The 26332-nt window shown below is 39.3% G+C and overlaps 1 protein-coding gene across 2 annotated transcripts in view; it reads right to left on the reverse strand.

Annotated features, from left to right (window-relative positions):
- Positions 1 to 275: 275 nt before the first annotated feature.
- The window catches only part of LOC104909217 (ephrin type-B receptor 5), a 43717-nt gene continuing 17660 nt past the window's right edge, over positions 276 to 26332 (reverse strand). The window contains exons 5-9 of one of the 2 annotated variants that reach the window (XM_010717471.3): positions 15794 to 15949; positions 10731 to 11069; positions 2848 to 2972; positions 1740 to 1902; positions 276 to 925 (exon numbers count right to left, since the gene is read on the reverse strand). In XM_010717471.3, the coding sequence (XP_010715773.1) occupies positions 807 to 925; positions 1740 to 1902; positions 2848 to 2972; positions 10731 to 11069; positions 15794 to 15949 (902 nt within the window). In that variant the 3' untranslated portion in view covers positions 276 to 806. The remainder of the gene's footprint in view (positions 926 to 1739; positions 1903 to 2847; positions 2973 to 10730; positions 11070 to 15793; positions 15950 to 26332) is intronic. The other variant, XM_010717465.3, reaches the window with a different exon arrangement.

Raw genomic sequence — 26332 nt, forward strand, 5'->3', positions numbered from 1 at the left:
CTACTCAGATTTGGTAATATTAATTTACTCTGGGTTTGGATTTTTTTTTTTAAGAAAAATACACACTTTATTGACTTGCACACATAATGCCACATTTCCATCTGTAACAAGAAATTGTATTTTAAGAGTTCAAATCTGCAAAAGGACACAACATTGTAAATATACCAATATTTGATTCTTTTCTTCCCAGAAATAAAAATATTAAAAGTGAATACACAGTGATGAAAAAAAAAAAGGAAGAGAACAACAACAGAAAAAAAAAGAGCTAAAACTAGGTGTCACTTTCTAAAGATAAATTATTTACATAGTTCTATAGTTCAACAAAGTAAGTTAAAAAGTTCATTTTGTGCAGTGGCAGAGTGGAGAAAAGATCCACGAATTAATTACTGACAGTCTAGGGAATTAAGTTTAAATGTTTACATTGAAGGAGCAGGTGATGACTGTTTTTTTCTTTAGCCCTCCTACACTGTTTACTTTTATACCTCTACACAGCTCTTCCAGCAACCCTCACTTTTCTTCCTTTTTAAGATTCCTGTCCTGGTCTTTTACCATATCAGACTATCTCTACATTGAGTTAACATTTTTTTCCTTTCCAAAATTGAAAGTGGTATTTGCTTTCTTTACCCTATGTTTTATGAATCTGTATTCCGTGGAATGATCTGGGATGTACAGCTTTTATCCTTCAGCAAACTGGCTACAGCTAACTGTAGATCAGGCAGCTGTTCTGGGGATTGTGTTATGTAGCAGGGGTAAGAAAGTTTCACTGTTGATGGTGCAGGTACTGGGACATAAGCAAGTCAAAGAATTCACCTCTTAAAGATGATGGCAAGAATGGCAATGGCAGCAATTACCAAAAAGGCTAGACCACCAAGTGCTGAGCCCACAATAAGTGGCAGTCGATCCTGTGCCGTCTCCGAGTGCTCTCCTAGAAAAAAATACACACACGTGCAAATGTACAGAACAAGTACAATTAGAGTTTCCCATCTGCTCATCTAGATTTCAGCCATAATTCTATCTGTATCAGCTTTCTACCTCCCAGGCTAAACCTGATCATTTAGCAAATGCTTGCCTCAGTTATCCTTTTACTCCTTCAGCTGTGCTGCTCCAGTGCTTTCCTTCCTATTTTTGAAAGCCAGTACTCCCTCCCAGTTCATTCTTCCTTTCCCTAGTTCACCGACAGCTGTCTAGCCATTTAAGTATTGCCTGGCTCTAAATCTGGGCTTTGATCCCATTTCATACTATTATTTTAGCTTGTAGACACATGTACCTTTGATCAAGAGTAAAAGGCATCACAATGCAGTACATTACTCTCTGCATGAGTGGATGGGAATACTGCTAGAAGGTAAGGTTCTGTGTATATGTCCTTTGTCCCACTTGTCTTAAGACTTTCACAGAGCATTCAGAAGTAAGATGTCCTGTCGCAAGTGGAGACCAAACAATGGCATATTGTGCTATGTTCCTAAAGAGACACACACTGCTCCTGCTGAAAGGTATATGAAATCAAGGAGTAGGAAAGGATAATAGGAAGGTAGTCAAAGCTAAGGGAGTGCAAACAACATGCTCTGACAACATGAATTTTCTCAGAGTAAAAACAATCGGCATATGCAAATTGCAATATACAAGCACAAGTTGAGTAGCAGTGTCTTGTAGCATTCTCCAAAGGATAAGCTAATTAAAAGAGTGACACACAAATAAAAGATGGGGATGTGCAGATGTGAATACAGAATGGTAGCACTTACCTCCCATTAAAGTCTGGAAATACATCTTTCCACTGTATGGACCATAACCTACTGCTGTTCTAGCTCGTACTTGGAAGACATAGATCTTGCCTGGACTCAGATTTAATATAGTGGCCATGTTAGTTTCACTAGTCAAAGTAAATGAATTATCTTCATCTTCTGCCTGTGAATGTCAGTGAACCAAAAAAGTAAGAGACTTTTGCCAATATGGCTGGCTCTTCATATCAAGGAATAATAGTTTCCATGTGGGTGTAATATTTTTTGAATTTGTTACAGAGCCTCCCAACATCAATGCTGATTCTCATGGCTACTTTTCATTCCATTATGTCCAGGTTCCCGACAAAGCTCTCAGTGGCCCTTGTGAATCTTTTCCAACTCAGGATATTCTGTGACTCATGTGATTCTCATTGGAGAATTCTGAGTGAGAATATACCCAAGAAGCTAACAGGCAGGTTGTTACAAACAGCAGGCCCCTTTGCTGCTAGAAGAAACAGTAGCCCTACAGAATTCTGCACATATTTAAGTAAGAGAGAATGGCAACTTGTCTGAACAGCCCTATGGACCTCTTCCCCTCAAGATTAGGAGTTGTGAAAGAAGTGAATGGAGAATGACTTTGTATGTGTCACCCTGTCATTTCAGCACATAAACATGTAACTGGGATCTGCCAGCTAGTAAATGAAAGAGAGCATTCTTTTTGCCAGAATTTCTTAGAGGTGTCCATCCAGGCAACAGGATAGTTGCAGTGAGTCCATTTCCAATACAGACATTTGGAAACTTGAGCTTCTTCCACTGTTTCCTGTATCAGATGATGCTAAATTTATTCAGTTATTTCACTCACCGCTTTTTACCTTAGCTACAAACATCTTTTCCCTTTTTAACATCATCTCTAGATGGTTCCAAGCTGGGAAATGCAGATGGACAGATGTTAGATGAAGCATATATTACAAACTTTGGTGCTTACTACAGTTTGATCTTCCTTCATAATTGTATCATTTTTCTCAGCCTCATCCAACCTGATCCAAGGGTGAATCTTCCAGACAGAAGACTTCCCCATTTTCTTCTGCATAATAGCTATACAGCAATCTGCACTGCATCACTCTCTTCTCACCTTGTCAAAGTACCGTAGCTGGTAATCCAGGATAACCCCATTGGGCTGGTCTGGTTGAGGCCAAGACAGTGTGATGCTACTGGTAGCACGACTCACCTGATGTATCATAGGGATTGAGGAGGGCACTGGAATAAAAGAGAGAAGGAGTGATTGCAAAGTGAAAAGTTTAACAAGGTCCTATTGAATATTTGTTATGAAAAATTAAAAGGTTAGGTCACTCCCTCCCTTAATTTCCCTTTTTACTTTGTAAAATAACCAGAAGAAAACCAAGTATAATTTTACTCTACTGGGAGTAGAGATATAGTCACTGAAAATTGGGACAGACAATGAAGAAACCCACATCTAACTGATCGTGCACAGGAGTTCTGAAAATATATATATATATATACTGTAGCTAGAATTATTCTGGGCTTCAAACTTTAAATTTTTACATGCAAAATGAAAGTATACTGACAGAGTGTACTTCCTTGCTCTAGGGTCATGCTTGGACATACAATATGATAAGAGCAAAAGGAGAGCACACTACTCTCTAAAGCTTCTCCCCTACAACATAATTCTTTGCCTGGGGAAAAACAAAACAAAACCAAAACAAAATACTAACTATGGGCTCCCAAAATAACAGAGTTCTCTCACTTCCACATCACTGTTGCAAACTAGAAGACTGACACTGGAGGATACAGATGAGTTAAGGAACAGACTTTGAAGTTTTCCTCTATTCAGTGGTCCCAGATCAGTTGCAGATCATAGAGAATGAAAGCATCTCATTTTCATAGCCTCATCTGCAGCCTATTGTTCAGATTAGCTCCTAAATCTCAGACCAACCCTTAACAAGACTGTAATCCAGATAACAAAACAACTGTTGTATTTAAGACTCCCAGTATCCCTGTGGTCCAGTTTGAATGGAATTCTGACCAGCACTCTGAGTTCAGATTTTGATGTTCAAGTTTCTCTCTTATTTAAGGTCAACATATTAAACACAGCCAGAGAGCTTTCCCACATTTCAAGTAAAAGAGTTTTCTAGATTTCTCCTTTGAAACACCTCATATAAATGCAAAGGTGATATGAAACATGAATGGATCAGTGTAAAATAAGTACGCATTTACTGTCAGAAGCTTGCTAACAAAGTTCTTTTCCCAGTGTTAGCAAATTAGGGAATACAAAGTTCAAAGTTTCCTATCGTAAGAAAACACCTATGCTACCTTGCCTCTTGTGCCACCAAAGCGCTAAAAGCATGTTTTCCTTTGTATGCATTCTGATCTTCAACAATCTGTGTAACAGAATACTGGTTTCAAAGCTTCTTTCACGTATACAGTGAAGCACTTTGTAGCTTCACTAACTATTCACTGAATGCAAACAGCGTATTGTGAGATATGAGGCCTGCATATTTTAAGAAAGTTTGTAAATAGACTGTTTTTTATATTTCTTAAAATATTTATAAAATAGCAAATTCTTGCACAAGTATCACATGTAACACCTAATGAAACGTGTTAAGTAGTCTAACCGCTAGGTGAATACAGCACTTAGATTCTATTTTTTGTTGGATGTTGGCTGCAATTTTTCTACATATAAGGATAATATTTTTCCTGCTAGCACACAATGGTGGATTGAATTTAGAGTACCATGAAAATGTTACATTCTCTGAGTTACTAGTTTTTGACAGGTTTCTGCTCTTTTATAATTCTGATGTCCTTGATAGTAGTATCTGGTCAGATCAGCAACACGAGTCTGCAAGCCTAAAATTGTATCTAAATAAGTGGATTGGGCAAAGAAAGAATGTGAAGGAAAGGGGGACACCTCTTCCTTGGTTCTGCTTCTCCAGGAAAGGGGGACACCTTTTCTTTGGTTCTGCTTCTCCAGAGTTACTCAAGAGGAACATACTGATTCAAAACCCCTTTGTGGGAAAAAAAAAAAAACAACAAACATCTATGTTCACTAGATTTAGGAAGTGGACAAAAAGTAGATCTCATCTTGGATCAATATACCTTGCTACCAACTAATCTTCATGAATAGACTGAGGAGTCACACAACCCAAGTTTTTTTTACAAGATGTACTAGGATCCCACAGTATTTCCTTTTCTATCAGCCTAAGATGCCACACAGCTGGGCTTGCAATTGCCAAGAAAGAGAACAAGACCTTGGGAGAACTGAAACATTTGATGAGCAGCAAGTGGGAATTCTGCAAAGATCAAAGAATACTGATCATCATCATCACTTATTCTTTAGCTTCATGTGTATGCAATTCACCAATAAAGAGTTAATGAAACATATCATTTAGTAGAGGGTTGTTAGAGTTAGGATACTATGGTTAGACTGCGGTTGGACTTGATGATCCTTGAGGTCCCTTCCAACCTGAGTAATTCTATGATTCTATGATTCACTTTTTTATCAAGTTACACTGAAGACACAACGATAAAAGGTTTTAAGAAGAGATTCTTTATCTATCACTACCACTACAGAGTATGCTCAAATACTACCTGCCTGTAGGCCGGATACACAAACCTTTTTGGGAAACAGAAATCAGGATGTCTTTATTTCCTAGGAGAGACTGTATCACTGAGGAAGATTCACAAAACTTAGTTATTGCATTAAAAAATCCAGACATAAGGTCAGAGGTATGCAGTTATTATAGAAATAATAAAAATAAAAACAATCTCAATTTTCTAAGACTTGTAGAATAAAAACCAGTTCATATCAAGAGATCTCCAAGCAGTTCAGGGATTCTACCACTGGAGCGCATTTTGTGTTGTTTGATTCTTGCTTAGTGATGGGTGTGTATCTGGGGCTAAACCCAGCCACTTTGCACGATATACCTGCTGGCAGGATGGCATGGGACAGGGTAGGGGCTGCAGGACAGGTTCAGCCAGGCCTCATGAGGCCTGTGGGCCATGGGTTGGACATGACTGTCCAATCTCATCAATTCTGTGATACTGTGCAGTCAATTGAATCACTCAGTTCTACTGTTTATACCTCCATGGATCACCACAGGAGTTCAGATCACTGATTCACAGGTGATTCAAATTAAATCCCATCAAGACCTGTGATTCTTTTCTAGTTATTATGTCTTTTCTTCGCCTTTCCTGTCACTTCAGAGGCTTCTAGAAGCTTCTTTAGGCAACCACTCTTTTTAATTTTGTTTTGACCACTAGGTTTCACATTTTGATCACCCTCACCTATGCCTTTTTCAAGCTCACATTCTCACATTCTCATACTTCTACTTCTTTACCTCTTCAGGTATTTTGGTCTTAAACCCTAGCTTTCTTTGTCACACCATCCACATATCTGTCTGACTACCACACGGAAATCACTTTCTTCCATCTTTAACAGCTTCTCTTCCTTTTGGCAATGCCCTACATCTTTTCCATAGGCTTTAGTTGAGTTCTGACCCTTATTTTTTTTTTTAGGAAATCCTGTAAAAGTATCTTGGGCTGTATTCTGACATAAATTTGTCCTGTAATTGCTATGTATGATAAGTGCTTTTCAAAGGCAAATTTGTTATTTTCTCTATTCTTACTTCTATTATTACTACTTTTTGTGAATGGGTTCCACTTACGCCTAATATACAATGAATTTTCCCTTGGATCACAAGGTGATGGGTGACATTTGGATGTTCTATTTTTTTCAGAAAGCTTCTGTCTTTATTGAAAGAGTTGTTGAAATCTGAAATATGAAAGGAGCAAATTCATCCTCCGCTTATGCTGCAGAAGCAGCGCATGTTAGAGAGAAGAAACTGAAACAATTTCTTCCTCTGGAGTGACCAGAACAATTTTTCAGATCCCACCACACCTGAGCAGATCCACTGGAGACAACAAAGTTGACATATGTTGCTAAGGGAAAAGTTAAACTTCAAGAGTACTTTTGATGTTGCTATACGAGAAGAAAACTTGTTAAATTCTTAGGGATCTCTGCTGAGTGACTGGAGTTGGCAATTAAAGTGATAAGTAAGCAGCTTGTTACTTTGGAAATTAGTGTAATTTATTCGATGGATGATGAAAAATCAGCTCACATTCCATCTGCTTTAGCTGCTCGTTTCAGCCTGGCAAAACACAGTAATATATATTTTTTGTCTATGGGACACTTCCATTTCTTTTTGAAAGAGCAAACATCTTCAAGAAAATTTTCCTGACTGACTCATTCATTTGCCTTTTTAAACTCAGATCATACTTGGAATTTAAGACTTTCTTCCTTTCCACTTGAAAATCTTTTATCAAGTCCTTTGAAATTTCCTGGTATTACCCATAACTATCATTGTTTTCACCCGACCTCCTACACAAGCCTTCAGCCTCTCCAGCTTTTATTTCTGCATTTCTGTGCTTCTTTGATATTGCCAGGTTTCACTGCTCTTAACCAGCTGATGCATAAGGCTGCTAGATATCTTTCCACAGGTACAAAGCAATCTGGTCACATTACCTTTGTCCTCTGTTAGCTAACACAATATCTGGATTCAGCAAAAAAATTCTTCTTGCTTTTAAAACTCTGCAGGGACTTGCTCCAAAATTTGCATCTCTTCTGTCTTTTTCTCTACTGACTAGGAATGCAACAAGTTTCAGAATGAGTAAGTTCTGACTTATAACTCAAGCAACCGATATTATTTCATGCCTCAGTGGAAGGTAGGAAAAAGAAATAATGGATAGGCAGTTTACAGCTGTGCACAGAGAGTTTTTTCAGTGCCCCTAAAATGAAAGCCTGACTTCTGCCCTGAGGCATGAGAAGAAACACTGTTAAAATAATCACTAAAATTTTAATCAGATTATTATTTTTTTTCCAATAATATAGTGATTGGTTTTTAAGTTCTGTGTTCACTCTGTGCCAGGCTCTCTCCTGTCTGAAGAAGAATAATCATGTTAACATTAAATAGTAACCTTTCTTCATGCAATTCAAGCTATCTGGAATGGCCTCCTAACATCCTTCTACATATCCCAATACTTCTTTAGCTATTCACCCTTATCACTTCAGATCCAAGCTGAAAGCAATTCCCTTTTCTCTTGTCTCTCCTCTGGGACAGTTCTTCCTCCTGGTGCTTTGCCTCAGTGTCAGATAATGCCTCATTTTATATCACATTATTACCATCCAAAAAGGTTTCAAATGTTTTTTGCTGTAAGAGATTAATTCTTATTAAAAAAGTTACGTCTAATATTAAAGAAAGTTTCTCTATGCTAGTCCTTCTTATTCTATCTCTAAAAACAGTCACTGAAGGGTAAGAATATCATAATCATGCTATCATTTAAAATGTGATTGTGTAAATAAAGGATCCTACCATACTTTGAATTAGGGTTATCAGACTGTAAGGGATAAGTACACCCTTAGATGAACAGTGTTTTGGAGACAAAGATGAAGAGCAAATGGGGGGGGAAGGAGAAAAAAAAGTAGAACTGTGCCACGACAGAATACCACTTATGACATCTTTAATAAAGAGTCAGTGTGGGGAGGAGTATTTTTTGCATCAAGGAAGTCAGAAAACTCTAATGCATGAATAAGCAGAATATTCAGAAGCTATCAGTACTGAAGGGTATTTCTTTTGTCACTTTTAATTCAATGGAAACCAAATTTATGATATGTCCGTTCATTCAGACAGCTCATCTTTCTCCAATTTAGATTTTTCTGCTCTTCATGTTTTCCTGTCCCCTCCTTATTTTTTTAAGAACGGAACAATCTGAAATATCCATCTTTGCCATATAATAATAATTATTAAAATAACAATAACTATAGTAAGCTAAACTAATGTGTGGCATTTGCTAAAAGTAGGAAGTTGCTTGGGTTGTATGTGTGTTCCCTTCCTTTTGAAGGCACAGAAGAAGCTGAAATCAAAAGACGTGATTTAACCAACTTTATATCCTGCATCACTTTTTTCTTTTTGAGCTTTACTGATTTTTTTTTACCCCAGTGGTTCCTGCAACTACAGTGTGAAATCCAATTGGTTTTATTTTAGTTTAACGCTTACACATCTCTAAATGTTTACAGACATTTTATGTTGCTCAGTTTAAATTGTTCCCCCTCATTCTCTTTCTTATCATATTACTCCTCTCCATACCTTCTCAACCAAGCTGTGTACAGTTCCTCTCCATTCCTGCTTATACATGCTTATAAAGAACAATACATGCCCAATCAATCTCTTATTGCTAACACTTAGCAGAATTGTATGCACGCTCTCTCCAGCTGCTTCTGTAATTAAGTCCTTGTGTAGGATATTCACAGAAATACAGAATTCACTGTTCTTTCTTCTTTCAGATATGCAACTTCTCTATACATCAACTTGACTTCCTCTTCAACACTTTCACCTCTTTTTTTTTTTCTTCTCTGACTGCCCACACAAATCATTTATATTTTAGTGATTATCATGAAGTATAATTAGTTCCTAGTCATCTCTCTAGTTTAGATCCTAGCTACAAGGATCACAACAGCTTTGTGAAAAATGTAAGATATTTTAAAAGTTCTATCATGGTAAAAGGCAAAAAAAGTCTGTTCCTTACTAACAAGAGAGTAACATTCCAAAATCATTTATCAAAACAAGGATAAAAAGGTAAGAGCAAAGTACCAGTAAAAACAAGATGCATAAATAATGGAGTGCAGCAATTAGCAATGGTGACTCTGCTTCTGGATGTTTTGTCAAAATTCAGTTTAACGCTTCCCCAAGAACAGTAAAAACTGTGATTTTCATATTCATTATATGTAGGTGATTAGTAAATGTAATTCTGTACATTCTTTCTGTTATGACCTGTTATACTGTTATACAGTGCCTATCGGTACTCTTTATATTTACATAACATCTTTCTCTATTTTCTACCTTCTTACTTTATTAAGCAATAAGGCAAAAGGTGAATAGATCTGACAAAACACTCAATACTATTTGTTAAAGTGCATCCAGATAGGAACTGAAATGAGGGGATTGGAAGTTGATGTACTGGAACAATAAAGGGTGGAAAAACAGTAACTTTGAAATTAAAATTGAAGAGGTGAAAAATTCTAGTTATGTATATGAATGTACATCATTGAAGTATAAGAAGATAAGGGATTGAACACTTCTACGAGGACAGGCTGAGAGCTGTGGCTGTTCAGCATGGAGAGTAGACAGCTCTGAGGTGATAGCAGCCTTTCAATATTTAAAGAGGACCTACAGGAAAGAAGGGGACAGGCTCTTTATCAGGGTGTCTGGTGACATAACAAGGGAAAATGGTCTCAAACTCAAAGAGGATAGATTTAGGTTGGATATAAGGAAAAAATCTTTTACAGTGAGTGTAGTGAGGCAATGGAACACATTGCCTGAAGATGTGGCTGATGCCCATCCCTGGAGACATTCAAGGTGAGGCTGGATCAAGCTCTGGGCAACTTGTTTTAGCTGTGTATGTCCCTGTTCACTGCAGGGGAGTTGAACTAGATGACATCTAAACATCTATCCTAACACTAACAATTCTATGATAAAATGGAATTTTATTTTAGAATGGATTCTATGATAAAAATAGGAAATAGACAAAGTGAATGAAAAAAAAAAAAAGAAATGCTTTCTGAGAGCTGCTGTGGGAAGCTGATGCTCACAAAATTCTTATCAAACCCTAGCAGCAGACAAAGCAAAATGCTTTGTCTGACCCATGGAGCTACATTTCCCACTGCTATATACTCCAGGGCAGTTTGTCCTCAACATCTACTCACCATGTACAAGAACATCAACTAATAAACTTTTTTTTGTTTGCTTGTTTTTGTTTTTTCAAAAGGGGAAGAAAAAAAAAGCCATTCAAGAGATATCAGGAAATAGAAAGACAGAGGTGAAATCAAGCAATTGATAGAGCAAGATAAAAAAGGGCGAAAAAAAAAGCTTCAGCTCCATTGAAGCAAATCAAATGAGAGACAGACATAGAAATTTTGTGACTCAGATGCAGGAGGCTTCTCACCTGACTGGCTGGTGCTAACGTTGATGGTAGCATACTGGGGTGCTTCTGAACTCAACTCAGTCACCAAATTGACAGCCTGGATCTCAAAAGTGTACTGCACACGGGCCAATAGGTTGGAGACTTGAACACGACTTTCTGTCAGGCCCACTTGGCGTGGTTCAAATTGTACATTGTCCCCACAGCGCATACATGTCCCTGCTGACCTTGTTGGGCATTCTTTGCAGATGACATTGAAGAAAACATCCTTGCGGCCACCCAAGTCCTTGGGGAGGCGCCAGGTCAGGAGCACGCTGGATCCAACAATTTCGTAGCTGAGGTCACGGGGAGCAGAGGGAATGCCTAGAAGACAGTATGAAAGACAAAAATTTTACGAAAGAATGGGAAAGAGGCTGGGGAAGGAATAAGACAGTAAAGTAGGGAAAAAATTGGAAGATTAAAAATTAAGATGCTTTTTCTTCTCATTCTTACTCTTTTCTAGATGTTTCTCTGGATAAGATTAAGAAAAATGTGCTCTTTGCTGTATCAGACATACATTTATATACAAAGGGAGTAACTACATGATCATATTTTAGGGATACAAAATTGACTGGAAAGGTACTTGTATCAAGGGTATGACTTATATTTTTCCCCAAAAGAACATCCAGTGTTTAGCAAAGTTTTGAACCTTTGAAATGCTAAATTTTATACAAGCTTAGTGAAGACTTGTCTCCACCGAGACCTCTAGATCTCTCCTTTGGCACCTAATACCTCTGAATTCTCTCACATTTTAGTTTGCCTGCTCCATATATTGCAACAGCTGAACAGCACTTGCCCTACAATTATTCCTGCTGCAGCAGGATGGCATTCTGACAGCATTAAAAACAGCCCATTCTTTGCCTCCACCATGTTGTAGTTTTTCATCTGGGACGGAATTGTTTTTTTTCAGTGCCTGGCCTGATATGATGCCATGCTTTGGTTCTAGGAGAAAAAAAAATGTTGAAAATATACCAATGTTTATAGTTGCCTATTAAGCAGTGTTGTACCAAGCCAAGACCATTCACAGCAAAGGGCCAAAGGAGCTGGGAGGGAACAGAATTAGGACAGCTCCTGAACACCTGCAATACATTGACAACACTGGGACATACAAACACTGGGACACACATTTAGCAAAAGCTACTTGGCTAATCAACATTCAGGGATCTGCCAGTTGAGCTAGTCCTGCCCAATCAAACCTCCTACATACTGCAGAAGGGGATAAAATGCCAGTGATGCACATATCTACACGTTTTCCATGTGGGGCAAGACAGCCTGGGTTATTCTTGCCTTGGGCAAAGGCAAGCCTATTCATGAGATTGCTTTTGTTCAAGGACCTGGGTACACATTGTGGGTAATGTGGAAGGATGGGAATGTCCATTGTGTACCTAAAGGTGATTTGATGCTGGGTGAGAACAGCCAATAATTTAATTTGTATGATGTTAAATTACTACATAATGCTGCATGCCATTTTATTACGGCTATTATAAGAATTTTTAACAGTAGTACAAAAAGAATTTCCCAGGTTAAAGAACAAAAAAACTTCAGTGGAACCAGAATTAGTTTCTGGATGCAGGAATTCAACACTGTGAATCATCCTTCCCACACTGAGGACTGTTATAACAGATGAAGCCCAAAGTTATGAACTACAATGAATACCATAGACAATTTACATTAAAGGCCCATAGACAATAGGATTTGTTAGGATGTGTAGAAGTTGTGACACCTGAGCATGATGTAAATGTTATGGGATAAAGGGTGGATATTATCTTAGTTTCATCTGAGATGAAATTGTTTTCTTCAGTGTCTGGTATGCTATATTTTGTTTATAGGAGAAAAACAATGTAGATTAACATGCTGAAGATTATAGCTGCCTGCTAAAAATGGTGTACAGAGCCAGGGCCATTCTCAGTGAAGGGCCCAACGAACTGGGAGGGAGCAGAATTAAGACGGCTGACTTAAAGTGGCCAGAGATATATTCTATACCATATGACATCAAGCCGAATGAGTTTTGAAGAGGGTGGAAGTTCATCTAGCTTTCTTCCCCTGTTTGGGGATAGCTGGGCATTGGATGTGGGGTGCTGAGCAATTGCTCGTGCATCACACGTTACATACATACATGCATATTATATATTTGTATATATATTTTTTTATATGTCATAATTATTTTTCTTTTCCTTTTCTCTGTCTTAGAAAATAGCTTTATCTCAACCCACAAGTTCTACTTTGCTTTTCTCAATTCTCTTTCCTATCCCACTGGGAAGTAGGGGGAGTGAGTGAATGACTGTGTCGTGCTCAGCCATCTGCTGGGTTCAAGTACAACACACCACTTGTCCTGTTAGAGGCAGTAAAGTGAAGGTATAAAATGTAGAGAATGAGAAAACAGCGTGGGGATAAGAATGGGACAAGACACTGAAAGCTAGACAAAGCTGTCAGAAAAGTAAAGATAAGAAGCAGAGTTGCACTGCTAAATCTGGACATGGAGACAGGAAAGGCAGGGACAGAGTGGCTGAGCTCAGTAACAGGGAGGGGTAAGGGAAAAAAGAATTACAGAACACATCCTTCCAGAAGGCTTGAACAAAACCCAAGAATTCTCATTCTCACTATTCTTCTATTATCTACCTATAGGTTTCATAGATACTTGCTGATAGTCTTTTGTCTATTTGCTCTTGATTAATTTAAAGGATTGTATTATTTATTATAACAGCATGGATGAGGTTTCTGTGGGGAATCTCTCAATCTACAGTCTTGTTCAGTGCTGGAGCATTTGAACATACTCTGTAGATACATGTATCTAGAGGATTCACTTCCAGTGTTACGAACAAAATAAAAATGCCGAAAAATTGCATGCAGAAGACTGGTTAAAACATATTAGAGGTAAGATGAAGGATCAGAATGTCAAGAAATATAAGAACTAAATTCGATTTTGTTAACTTTGCCACTTTGTATCTGTAATGTATTTGTATTGTACTTGTTTTATGATATAGTATTCAATAGTATAATCACGTACTAGTTTTCCTTGAGGATTCTTATTGCAGCCAATGCAAAGGGTAGACAATTGCTCAGGAAATAAATCTCTGTGAAGTAAAAATTGCTTGATGTTGTTGCTGATAGCGTCTGTGCAGTATATATAGCAAGAGATTACAGAAAAACAAAACAAAACACATTTCCTAATTTCTGAGTGTTTAACTTCATAGCCATAGAGAAACTGTAAGTTGCTCTGGGACACGAATTACTTCCATCACTGCCACAAAATTCATGAGTGATTCTTGATGTGTTATTTAAACTAGACTGTTGAGGACTCATCACCAACTCGAATTCCTTTTCTGGAGTTAATTACTTTCTTGATCTATTAACGTTCATAACTATAGAATTAAAGAATGTCTTAGGGTGAAGCTTAGCAATCATCAAGCTCCAACCCCCCTGCCATGGGGAAGGTTGCCAGCCACTAGATAAGTCTGCCCAGGGCCCCATCCAGTCTGGCTTTGAACGCCCCCAGGGATAAAACATCCACAACTTTTCTGGGCAACCTGTCCCAGTGGTTCACCATCCTCAGAGTAAAGAATTTTTTCCTAACATCTAACATAAATTTCCTCTCTTTTAGTTTAAAGCCATTCCCCTGTGTTTTATCACTATTAGACCATGTACAAAATCGCTCCCCTTCTTGCTCATACTCTCTCTTCAAGTACTGGAAGGCTGCAATGAAGTCTCCCTCGAGCCTTCTCCAAACTAAACAAGTCCAACTCTCTTACCTTTCTTCATAGCAGAGGTCATCCAGCCCTTTGATCATCCTCATGGCCCCTTCTATGGACCCTTTCCAGTGGTTCCAGATCCTTCTTATGCTGAGTGCCCCATACCTGGATGCAGTACTCCAGATGGGGCCTTACAAGGACATAGTAGAGGAGTACAATCTCTCTCAGCTGGCCACACCTTTTTTGATGCAGCTCAGAATACTGTTGGTCTTCTGGGCTGCAAGTGCACAGTGCTGGCATGTCCAGCTTTTTGTCTATCAGAACCACCAAGTCTTTCTCTGTGGAGCTGCTCTTAAGGAGTTCCTCTCTCAGTCTGTAAACATATCTGGGATTGCCCTGACTCAAATGTAAGGAGTTGTCAAACCTCATTAGGTTCTCATGGATCTACTTTTCAAGCCTGTCCAGATTGCTTTGGATAGCATGCCTTCCTTCTGTGGTGTCAACTACACCAGTTAGCTTAGTGTCACCTGCAAACTTGCTAAGGGTGCACTCAATTCCATCATCTGTGTCACTGCTAAAGATGTTAAAGAGTACCAACCCCATGACAGACCACTGGGGGACACCACACATCACCAGCCTCCACCTGGACACGGAGTTGTTGAGAACAACTCTCTGGCTATGACCATCTGACTGATTTTTAATCCAATGAATAGTCCAGCCTTCAAATCTATGTCTTCCAACTCAGAGATAAGGATGTGATCTGGGATGATGTCAAAGGCCTTGAGCAAGTCCAGGTAGACATCATCAGTTGCCCTTCCTTTGTCAATAACTGTGAAAATTTATAACCAATAGATAGCTCAGTGAGAAAATTGATCATTTCCATAAATATAATTTGAATTCCACACGGTAAAGATGGCCACTTTCAGTTATAACAGAAAGAAAATATTGGTTAATTCTTTTAATGTACTATGTTTATCCTGTGTATGAAATGAGCATAGCATGTAATGAGGAATTAGCATATTATTCTCTCATCATCTTATGCATACTTGCAACAGACTTATTTAATGTTGCATGAGTCATTTCAAATCTGGCATATCTTCATTCTAAGTATCTGATATTGCAGCATCCCAATATTCTAAACACATAGTTTCTCTGGTGTACCAACTTTGTAAATAGCATGTAGGAACACTTCTACCTGCTTGTCTACAGTCACCAAGAGAAGGAAGCCCAGGGACATTTTGGACTGTTTCAGTTGGTTATGAGAAGTGGTGAATTGGAACTTCCGTGAATCATTCAGACATGTTATCTCTCATTAACTGCCCTTCTTCCTATTTTCAAATAATCCTTTCAAATACTTACCAGTGCAGGGAGCATCAGAATTGTCAGAAGCAGATCGGTAGTAGTGATTCTGACACACACATTCAATGGAACCTGGCAGTGGAGCGTGGCTGTGGGCAGGGCAGAGAAGGCAAGGGTCATCTCCCACGGATGCTTTAAAGAAACCAATGGGACAGGCTAAGGAGGGGAAAATAAGACAGGAAAGAACAGGAAACTCATTAATTCAGATTCCAGAAACAATGCAATCTTATTTATATTTAACTTGTGCTGCCGGTGTTGAGAAAACTTGTTACTAGCTATGGCAGTTTTCACTGTTTTATGGCAGTACAGAAAATATCAGCTCTGAACTTGAGCGTTGTTTAAGTTGCAATTTTAACACAGTTTATTTTTTTCAGTAAAATAGATACTTAAATTAATTCATCAGCAGATGAAAGAGAATCAGTCCAGGAATAGCTTTGGCCATCAGATATAACTGTCTTCTCTTTACTCACCTAAAGAGCATTAGCACTGGGGAAGCCAAAGAGTGTAGTCATGTGATCTGTTTGGAAATAGCCATTAACAATGCACATCTACTTTCTCTCAGCTGGCACAGCAGAAAAAATTGCTTTTTTAAAAAGCTGTCTTAGACAGTTTTATTGCTTAAAGTAATGTAAGCTACCATGGCTGATTTTGCATCAAATTGAAGCCAGAACTCAGAAAGGCAATCCTAACTGTTTTTCTGCAGTTCCGGAAACTTCCCAGGCATAGATAGAAGCCTCTTAAGTTGGTCAAGTCCAATCTGCAAATTTATAGGAACATGCCTATGGAAAAGGCTGAAACAGGGATGGAAATCCATTGCACAAGAAAGAAAATGAAAAATATAATAAGTTATTATGAATATGGGATTATAACACATTCTAGGGTCAGCAAAGATGCTGTACTGAATTACCTACCAGAAAGTACTTGGATCTTGTGCTGAAATATTAGGACACAACTTTTATAATTTTAATGCAAGTTTTATGCATGCTTTTAGAACTGCTTTTATATATAAATAGACACAGAATTTTTAAATGTTACCACCTAATTAGCTGTGGTGAAAGTTCATTCATGGACTGACATTCGTTTAGTTAGTTTCACAATAAAGAACATTTCTAGGGAAGGAGAAGCTTTCATATAGACGCCAAATGTGTTTTTGATTTCAGAAGAGAGATGGGAATGCTGCTTTCTACATTCAAGAGAAAAACTGTCCAAGTGATTACCATAAGCAGAAGAATCCAAAAGACTGAGAATAGCAAAAATGTTATATATCAAAGAGAACTGCCTAAGAGAAGAACGTTGTGTGCAACTGTTAATATGAAGTTAGGACATCTAATGAGTGTTCTGAAATGGACCACCACACCAGAAACTGAAGAATTAACTCACCTGGTAATTACTTACTATGCTAAAGGAAAGCAGGCTTCCACCTCCAATATCAATAACAAACTTTGGAAATTATTTCTAACTCACTTAGGCTCTAAGTGAACATTTATGCATTTTTCTTAACAACTAACTTCAGAAAAATAGAATATCCCACTTATTGATCCTCCTTTTCATATGCATTCAATTCCTATTGCTTTGAGTTTTCTAAGTACTTTGGGGATTTCTGATGTATACTTTGGGCCTGCGTACAGCCACATTCCAGACATAGCAATCAATAACATCCATGAAGTCCTGTGAGCCTTAGGTCTCTAGTATCATATTCTCTGTTTGCAGTCTTCTGACTGCAGCATAACCTCCACATGTATTGTGATAGAGTGGTAAGTCCTGGAAGAGTCAGACTGTAATGCGGACTTCAAGAATGGTGAATGATAGTAATTAGATGCTTGTATTTCCAGAAGAAATGGCAGATACAGAGCAAGGATCACACTTCCAGATTCTCATTTCTGTCACCCCTACTTATTTCTACTTCCTATGTCAAGAAAAAAAAAATAACCAGCAAACTGAAATCACACAGCATACTAGAAGCTAAGCTGATCTGTAGAGATTAAATAAGACTCACATCTCCCTCACCTTCCTAATGAAAATTTGGGGGGAAAAAAATAGAAAACAGACTATGACCTAAAATTCTAGTTAACTGCATTTTTCATTTGCAGTTTTGTCCAATATAGCTGGACTGATTATAGTAGAGACTAATTGACCTTCATGTAGCTGAAGAATATCCTGCATGGTCAAGGACCACAGCTGTCACACACCTTCTCCTTCCATGCAAACTCAGCTTCCGTATTCAGTTAGGCAGCTGAACACATTTGTGAGCATATTTATCCTTTCCAAAATTGCCTAAGATATGATAGCTTACTGCTTATAGATGGCACCAATAATCATCCCCATGACATGAGGCTCTTTCTAACATTGCCTCAGTCCAGTCACTTTATAAATAAGGTATCAAAGATTAACTCAGAAGGAAAGAGAAAAAAATTCCCTAGCAACCTAAATATGCTAAAGCTATCTCCTTTTAGTCCAGCAGTTGTAGTGAGTCTAGAACCGTCTTTCCATAGTGTCTAGCTTTCACTCATTTCTGCAGGATTCCCTTCTTTACACTCTCGAAGTTTATAGTTTTTGTGTGCCTAAAATTCCCTTCTTAATGCAGATCATGGCATCATGTTCACTTTCTGTATCTTACAGTCTCTGCAGATTTCTACTGTGTTCACTGGAAACAGTCAATAACAAATACCCAAGCTGAAAGGAGCCCACCATTACTAGGACTAACACGTATTGCCTTAGTGAACATCACCATCTTAGGACCATCCTGGAGAAAGCCTGAACAAGAACAGCTTCCCCTGAAACACTTCCACCATTTGCCTATAGAACAACCTCACAAAAAAAAACATCGATAGAAATTAAGCCACAGGCCTTGTCACTGGATCATCCCCCAGGCACCAGTACTTACCAATAAAACACAGAGTTAGGCCTTATCAATTGAGGAAATCTAATGCAAGGACAGAAGGTAGCAGAGCTAGCACTTCAAGGGATGTAGTAAGCTGCCACTTCCCATTAATCAAGGCTATGATAGGAGAATGCTGACTCTGGCATGCGCAGGTGCTTTTTCTCCCAGCATGTCTCAGACATTTTCACATCTTGGCCCAGTTCCAGAATGCCACAACAGTTTAGTTGGGCAAAGCTCATCTCAGAGACACTGACCCAATTTTCCTTAGCTCCTCCCTAGAATATTCCATGCTGTGTTGTCTGCATTTATCTGAATGCTCTGAGGAAAAGTTCCTCAGAGAGGCTAGAGAAGCAGTTTCTGATAGAGGACTAGCATGTCATAAATAGCAGAGAAAAGTCCTGGGATCATGTGTAGAAGAGGATGGAAATAAAGAAAGCAAGAGAGAAGAATAGGCATAACAAAAAGCTCACTTAGGCAATAAGCAAAGAAAGGTAAGCTTCTGAGAGCAAACAAAATAGAATAAGGAGAAGGATCAAGAAGGATAGACAGAAATATCAATGTACATGTACCCGCAGTGCCATTTTTAGGGCACGACACACAGTTAATGTTTTGACTATTTGTACCCAGTCATACTTTGGTTCAGAGCTGGGACTTAGGAAGACACTTAGAAGAGCAAAAAATCATTCTCCTTTTGACTGAGACAGTGATAAGAGCCCTGGGGAAAATTCCTTTCCTGCAATTGCTTAGGAAAAATTCATGTTTCCATTTTAAAATATGGCAATTGTGTGACTGATCAGTTCTGAAACAAGACATGTCTGGGATATATTTGCTCTGACTGCAAGTGTAGGAAAAGAAATAGTCCAGGTACTAGATCAACAAAACTTTTTGATTCATAAGAATAAGATCAGTATGTAAAAATACATAACAATGATAAAGGATGCTATATCTAGGGAGCTGTTGCTAGTCCAGAAAAGATTTACAGGAAAAATTGCCCAATTCTTATACATACATATATGTGTAGATTATACAGACACATTCTCATGCTCAAATCTCTTGAGCAACAGAGTAAGGGAAAGTTAAAGGAACATTATTGGATGGGATTTAATCAGAACATCCTCTCCAAGTCACCAGTCTGTTTTTGGGTGCTATCCTACTATTAAGGAGAGAGCACAACAATACTAGAAGGCAACTGCTTGGGGAGGTCAGATGGAAAGAACTCTAGAAGAGGACAGAAGAGATCTACTGGCTTTGATATTGGTTATTGATAAATTTAGTAATCTGAAAATATTTCTTATTAAACTGCATTTGTAGGATTGAATGAAAGAAGCCCCATACTCTTACAGTTATCCAGCAGAGATGCAAAGGTTTTAGGACTGCACTGATATTATTACATCCAGTTTTGGATCCCTCAGAGCTATTGAAAAACGGGAGCAAGTTCAGCAGATGGCCACTTATACATTCATACAACTGGGGCAACTGCTCTATGAAGAAAGGCTGAGAAAACTTCATTTTATTAACCTTGAGAAGAAAAGACTTGGGGAATCTGGAAGCAGTCTTCCAAAGACTTTTCTTGGAAGACAGACCTAGGTTCTTTGCAATTGTGCACAGTAGAAAGATGAGAGGTAACAGGCATAAGTTGAAAAACAGAAGATTCTGACAAAGTACAATGAAATTCTTTCCATCATCACAACCATCAAGGAAAATTTCCACAGAGAGGTTATATGGTTTCCACTCCTGAGGACATTCAAGACCATATTAAAATAAAGCCCTGAGAAACCTCTCTGATCTTTTTCTGAGGCTGTTTTGAGCAGGATGTTAGACAGGAAATATAGATCAGTCACTGCCCAGATATAACTCTTCTCTAATCACACAATATATATGCAAACCTTTTACCAGTGCCCTATTACATCAGTTCAAGACAGTGCTAGGGAGCCTTAAGACATGGTTTGCATCACTGCCTGATCTGATAATGACTTATTCTTGAAAAATCAGACACCCATACCTTTACTTGCATTGGACCTAGTGACTGTGTGGTTTTAAAGTGAGTCCATTCACCTATCTAATCTGTTGGTAAAGTAGTCCAACAAATAAACAGTGTGGGACAGCAAGAATGAATATTAGATGTGAGAGTATCAAAAATAAACAGAGTATCAGAGCTGATATTAGAGTAAAACTGTGAGGAATATAGGAATACTTGAGATCACAGCCAGAGAAAACTGGCTGTGCAGAGGGCCTCACATATGAATGACTCTAGGCAAAATATTATCAGCATGGAGTTTAAAAAAGGATAAGTTGGTATGGGTCATGCTGCTTGCTCTCTTGAAATAGTGGAGGACAATGCAAGACAAAGATGTGAAATGGATCAGCTGTAAAGAGGGACAGAGTTTTGTAGTTACAAATGTGGTTCAGCTCTGGTCAGCAGTGCATTCCTGTTGATACCAGCTGGGACAGGCACATTCCAACGTGAGGTAGCTCCTAATCTCTCCACAAAGAAATCAACCCTGCAGTCCCCCCACTGCCAAAACCTTGTGAATCCAATATATTACTAAAAACATTTTTCCCCTAGCTCTCTCCCTTCTTCATTGAGGGGTTTAATGGAGAAGGTTTAATAACTGATACTAGCCCTCAGTAATAGGGTTGTGATTCATTCTACAATGAATACAATACAATTGCAATTTTATCTTCTCCAGCTCACTTCTTAATACATTGGCAAACAGCCAAATGCCCACCCAGCCACTCCCCACCCTCAGCATGACATGGGGAAAAAACAGGATAAGAATGTGGATTGAGATAAAGACAGGGAGATTTCTTACCCATTACTATCACAGGCAAGACAGATTTGTCTCGGGGAAACTTAATTTACTGCTCTTTAAAATAAATTTGGGTAGTTGAGAAACAAAAAAGAAATGCTAAAACAATACTTTTCCTCCCTTCTCTGTTACTCCTTCCCGCCAAAATCTTCTATCTCACTCAAGAAGCACAGGGGAAGATGGGATGTGTGTGGTCAGCACATAGCAATTCCTTCTCTCTCATGCTTTTGCCCTTCCCTGGCATAAGTTCTCCACAGGCTGCAGTTCCATCAGGAAGTATTCACCATTAGAGCACTGGGTCTACCACAGGCTGCAGAGAATATCTACTCTGGTGGCTGGAATACTTCCTCCTCCTGCTCTATCATTCTCTCTGCTGTTTCTCAGTCTTTTTATTCTCTCTTCCGCTCTCTGTCTGGTATTTTTTCCTTTAAACGTGCTTGCCTAGAAATGCCATATGTCTGATCAGTTCAGCTGTGTCCTGTCCTTGGGCTATTGCAGAATCGTCTGGAAACAGTTGTGTCTGGCACAGGAAAGCCCCTAACCTCTTCCAACAGAGGCTGCCCCTTCATTCTCCACCATTACTAAATCCTTATCACAGAAGCTGTATATGTTGTGATACCCAACAAGGGGACAAAGCAGTCTAACTCTAACCAGGAGACTTCAGTAAGTATATTTATATCTCATGATCTTATGATCTAAGTAGCTCCCACCACTCCCCATCCCTTTCAAAGTGTGGTTCGATTTGTGTTCTTTCCAATACTTCTATTATCTTTTCTCCCTCAGAGATCAAAGTGGATAAAAGAAGAAAAGCTGATTCTCTGAGATACATAAGCAGCGATGTAGCTGGTGGGCAATTGCAGATGTAGAAATACACAGATACAGTAATGGCACATTTTCAATGATAAAGGGCAAACACTGTATTGGATACAGAAGAAAAAGATATAACGCTTGATTGACAAAACTGCTCTGGAGTTAGTTTGTATTCTGGACTTCAGAGGGAAAAAGAGAAACACATTATTAAATTAATAGCCTTATTTCAATGACTTTTCAAGTTCAAAGATCACCTTACTCCTTCATTTGAAAGTGTTAGCTTAGCACTTTATCAAATAGTCATTTCTTCTCTTTCCCCCCGACATTCTCATTATTGAAATATTTTCTAAATGATGTTTTAGTCATTAATTCTAAGTACTATTTGCAAAAGCATCTGATAACCCATGGGACTTTTAGCTAAGAGCCCACGATAAACAGTGGGCAGTGAATGCCAAGAAACATATCACACTGTAAACTGATTTGTGGGAATGAAATCCAGGAGCAACTGCTTCCATAAATCAATCTGTCAATTTGAGATTTACCAGTGAGTTGAGTAATATGGGAGCCAATAATCTAAGATGACCTAATCACTCAGAAATTTCTATTCCAGACCCTCTGTGAGGAAAATCCCTTAGAGCTGCAGAAAACCCCACAAGACAAGAATCACAGAATCATAGAATTACAGATTGTCAGGTATTGGAAGGGATCTTGAAATATCATCAAGTCCAATCCCCCTGCTTGAGCAGGAACATCTAGATTAGGTCACCCAGGAATGTGTCCAGGCCTCCAGAGATCCCACAAACTCTCTGGGCAGCCTGTTCCAATGTTCTATCACCCTCACCATAACGAAGTTTTTTTCTCGTATTTTTGTAGAACCTCCTATGTTCCAGCTTGCACCCATTATTCATTGTCCTATGATTGGATGTCACTGAGAAGAGCCTGGCTCCATTTTCCTGACATTCATCCTTTATATATTTATAAGCATTAATTATGTCACCCCTCACTCTCCTCCAAGCAGGAGACCTAGAGACCCAGCTCCCTCAACCTTTCCTCATAAGGGAGATGCTCCACTCCCTTAATCATCTTTGTAGCTCTGTGCTGGACTCTCTCGAGCAGTTCCCTGTCCTTCTTGAACTGAGGGGCCCAGAACTGGACACAATATTCCAGATGCAGTCTCACCAGGGCAGAATAGAGGGGGAGGAGAACCTCTCTCTACCAATCACACCCCTTTTAATACACCGGAGGATGCCAATGGCATTCTTGGCCACAAGAGTGCAGTGCTGGCTCATGGTCACCCTGCAGTCCACCAGGACTCCCAGGTCCCATTCTCTTACGCTGCTCTCCAATAGGTCAGTCCCCAGCCTATACTGGTACAAGTATACAAAAAGACTCTACACTTGCCCTTGTTATATTTCATTAAATGTCTCCCCACCCAACTCAACAGCCTGTCCAGGTTTTGCTGGATGGAAGCACAGACTTCTGGTGTGTCAGCCACTCCTCCCAGTTTTGTGTCATCAGCAAACTTGCTGACAGTGCACTCTATTTCCTCATCCAAGTCATTGATAAATGTATTGAAGAGTACTGATCCCAGTACCAACCCTTGAGGGACTCCACTAGATACAGGCCTCCAACTAGACTCTCTCCTATTGAACAAAATTCACTGGCTTCTTTCTTTCAGCCAGTTCAAAGTCCACCTCACTACCCTGTTGTCCAGACCACACTTCCTCTGTTTAGCTGCAAGAATGCTGTGGGAGGCATTTTCATAAAAGATGAAGGTTGGTCAAGCATGACTTCCCCTTGGTGAGGCCATGCTGACTGCCCCTAATGACGCTCTTATCATTGATATGCCTAGCAACAGCACCAAGGATAAGCTGTTCCATCACCTTTCCAGGGATGGAGGTGAGGCAGACTGTAGTTACCCGGGTCCTCCTTGACCTTTTTGAACACTGGAGTGACATTTGATTTCCTCCAGTCCTCAGGCACCTCTCCTGTTCCCCACGACTTACAAAAGATAATGGACAGTGGCCTAGCAATGACTTCTGCCAGTTCCCTCACCACCCGCAGGTGCATCCCATCAGGACTCATGGATTTATGGATGTCCAGATTTCTTGTTGGCCCCTAACCTAATCGTCATTAACCAAGGCAAACTCCTCCTTGATCATGACTTCCTCTGGGGCCTCTGGGGTATGGGGCCGTATGGCAGTACAGACAGAGACAATGAAGGCATTTAGTAACTCTGCCTTTTCTGTACCTTCTGTCACTGGGACACCCACCTCATTCATCAGTAGGCCTACACTGCCTCTAGCATTAGTTTTATCTGCAATGTATTTGAAGAAGCCTTTTCAGTTGTCTTGGCTCCTCTTGCAAGGTTTAATTCTAAGGAGGCCTTAGCTTTCCTACTGCCTCCCTACATCCTCTGACAACAGCCTTACATTCCTCGCAAGTTGGAATACTGTTGGGATACTCTGATCTTGAGCTTGGAAGAAGCGTTCCCTGAATACTAGCCAACTATCTTGGGACCTTTTAACTTCAAGTACCCTGTTCCATAGGATTTCCCCTAGCAATTGCTTGGAAAGGTCAAAGTTGGCCCTTTTGAAGTCTTGGGTTGTGATTCTGCTTGGTCTTCTGTTCTTCCCACATGAGATCCTGAACTCCACCACCTCAAGGTCGCTGCAACCAAGGCTGCCCTTAACCTTCACCACTTCAACCAGATCCTCCTTGTTAATGAGAACAAGATCCAGCAGTGCTCCTCCCCTATTTGGTTCATCTACCATTTGCATCATTAAGTTATCATCAGTGCACTGGAGGAGCATCCTGGACTGTGAATGGCTCGCTGAGCATGCCTTCCAGCAGATATCAGCGTAGTTAAAATCCCCTATGATAACCAGTGTCTGTAATTCTGAGGCTGCTATCAGCTGTCTGTAGAAGCCTCATCAACTTCCTCATCCTGGTCCGGTGGCCTGTAATGTACGCCCAAAACTGTACCACCTATGCCAGCCACACCCACAGACTCTCATTTTTCATCTGCCCCAGGACAGCACTCAATGAATTTTAGTTGCTCTCTACCACCTTGTCTTGCTGGCTTGTCTTTCCTGAGAAAGACATAGCCATCCATGACCACATTTCAGTCATGTGAGCTGTCCCTCCAAGGCACCCTTTTTACACACATCTCCAGGAAGAAAATAAAACAAGATTCCAACTTTCCCTTTTCTTCTGTAACTTGCCATTCTCCTCTCTGATTGTTTTGCAAAAGAAAAAATTCTACTTGGATAAAGTGAAAAGTGATGATCCCCCAACCATATCAGCTTGAGGTCTGACTTATCTTAGATAAGTCATTCTGTTTAGCTGGAGAAATTTGCCGTACAGTAAGAATCATCAAGCACTGTTAAGAAACTAATGAAAGAAAGAATATCTTAACTGATGGTAGGAAGCAGAGAAGTAGAAGGGCTTTCTATCTACTCTGAATGCTTCTTGCCAAATTCTTTGTACTAAATAAACAGCCAACAGTTGTTCCAGGAAGGACTCCCATATGGTGAGGAAGAAGGCAATGCCCACACTCTTCTACTAAAGAAGAGTGGAATTTGCTTTTCCTTCCTATCCCTAGTTCACCCTTTGGTCCTGATAAAAAGAGCTCTATGCAGGACATTCAGTAGAGGTCTGCTCTTAGACTTCTGCTTTTGCTCTGTTATTTCATATAGAACACTATATAATCACATACCTAATCCTTCAGTTCTTAGGAAGAAGTGAGAACATACAAAGAGGAGAAGTACTGGAAAAGACACTTTATAAAGTATAAACAAGAGGACAAATTGAACTAGCTGAATGTTTTTTTTCATTCTGACAGGACAGCAACATATTTTTAGCATAGGAGTTCAGGTCCTCAAGAGCTTATGAAAAATGGGAGGAGAAAAATAATCTTCTAACACTAAGGTTCACTAGTTGGTTGTTTTTGTTTGGTTATTCTATGCTCAGGAAGCAATTAGTAGGAGTAGTGTTCTGAGTTTGATAAACTGTAAAACTTAAAATATTTGCCTATTC

This window comes from Meleagris gallopavo, chromosome 1, assembly GCF_000146605.3.
Source record: "Meleagris gallopavo isolate NT-WF06-2002-E0010 breed Aviagen turkey brand Nicholas breeding stock chromosome 1, Turkey_5.1, whole genome shotgun sequence".
In the NCBI taxonomy this organism is placed as follows: Eukaryota; Metazoa; Chordata; class Aves; order Galliformes; family Phasianidae; genus Meleagris; species Meleagris gallopavo.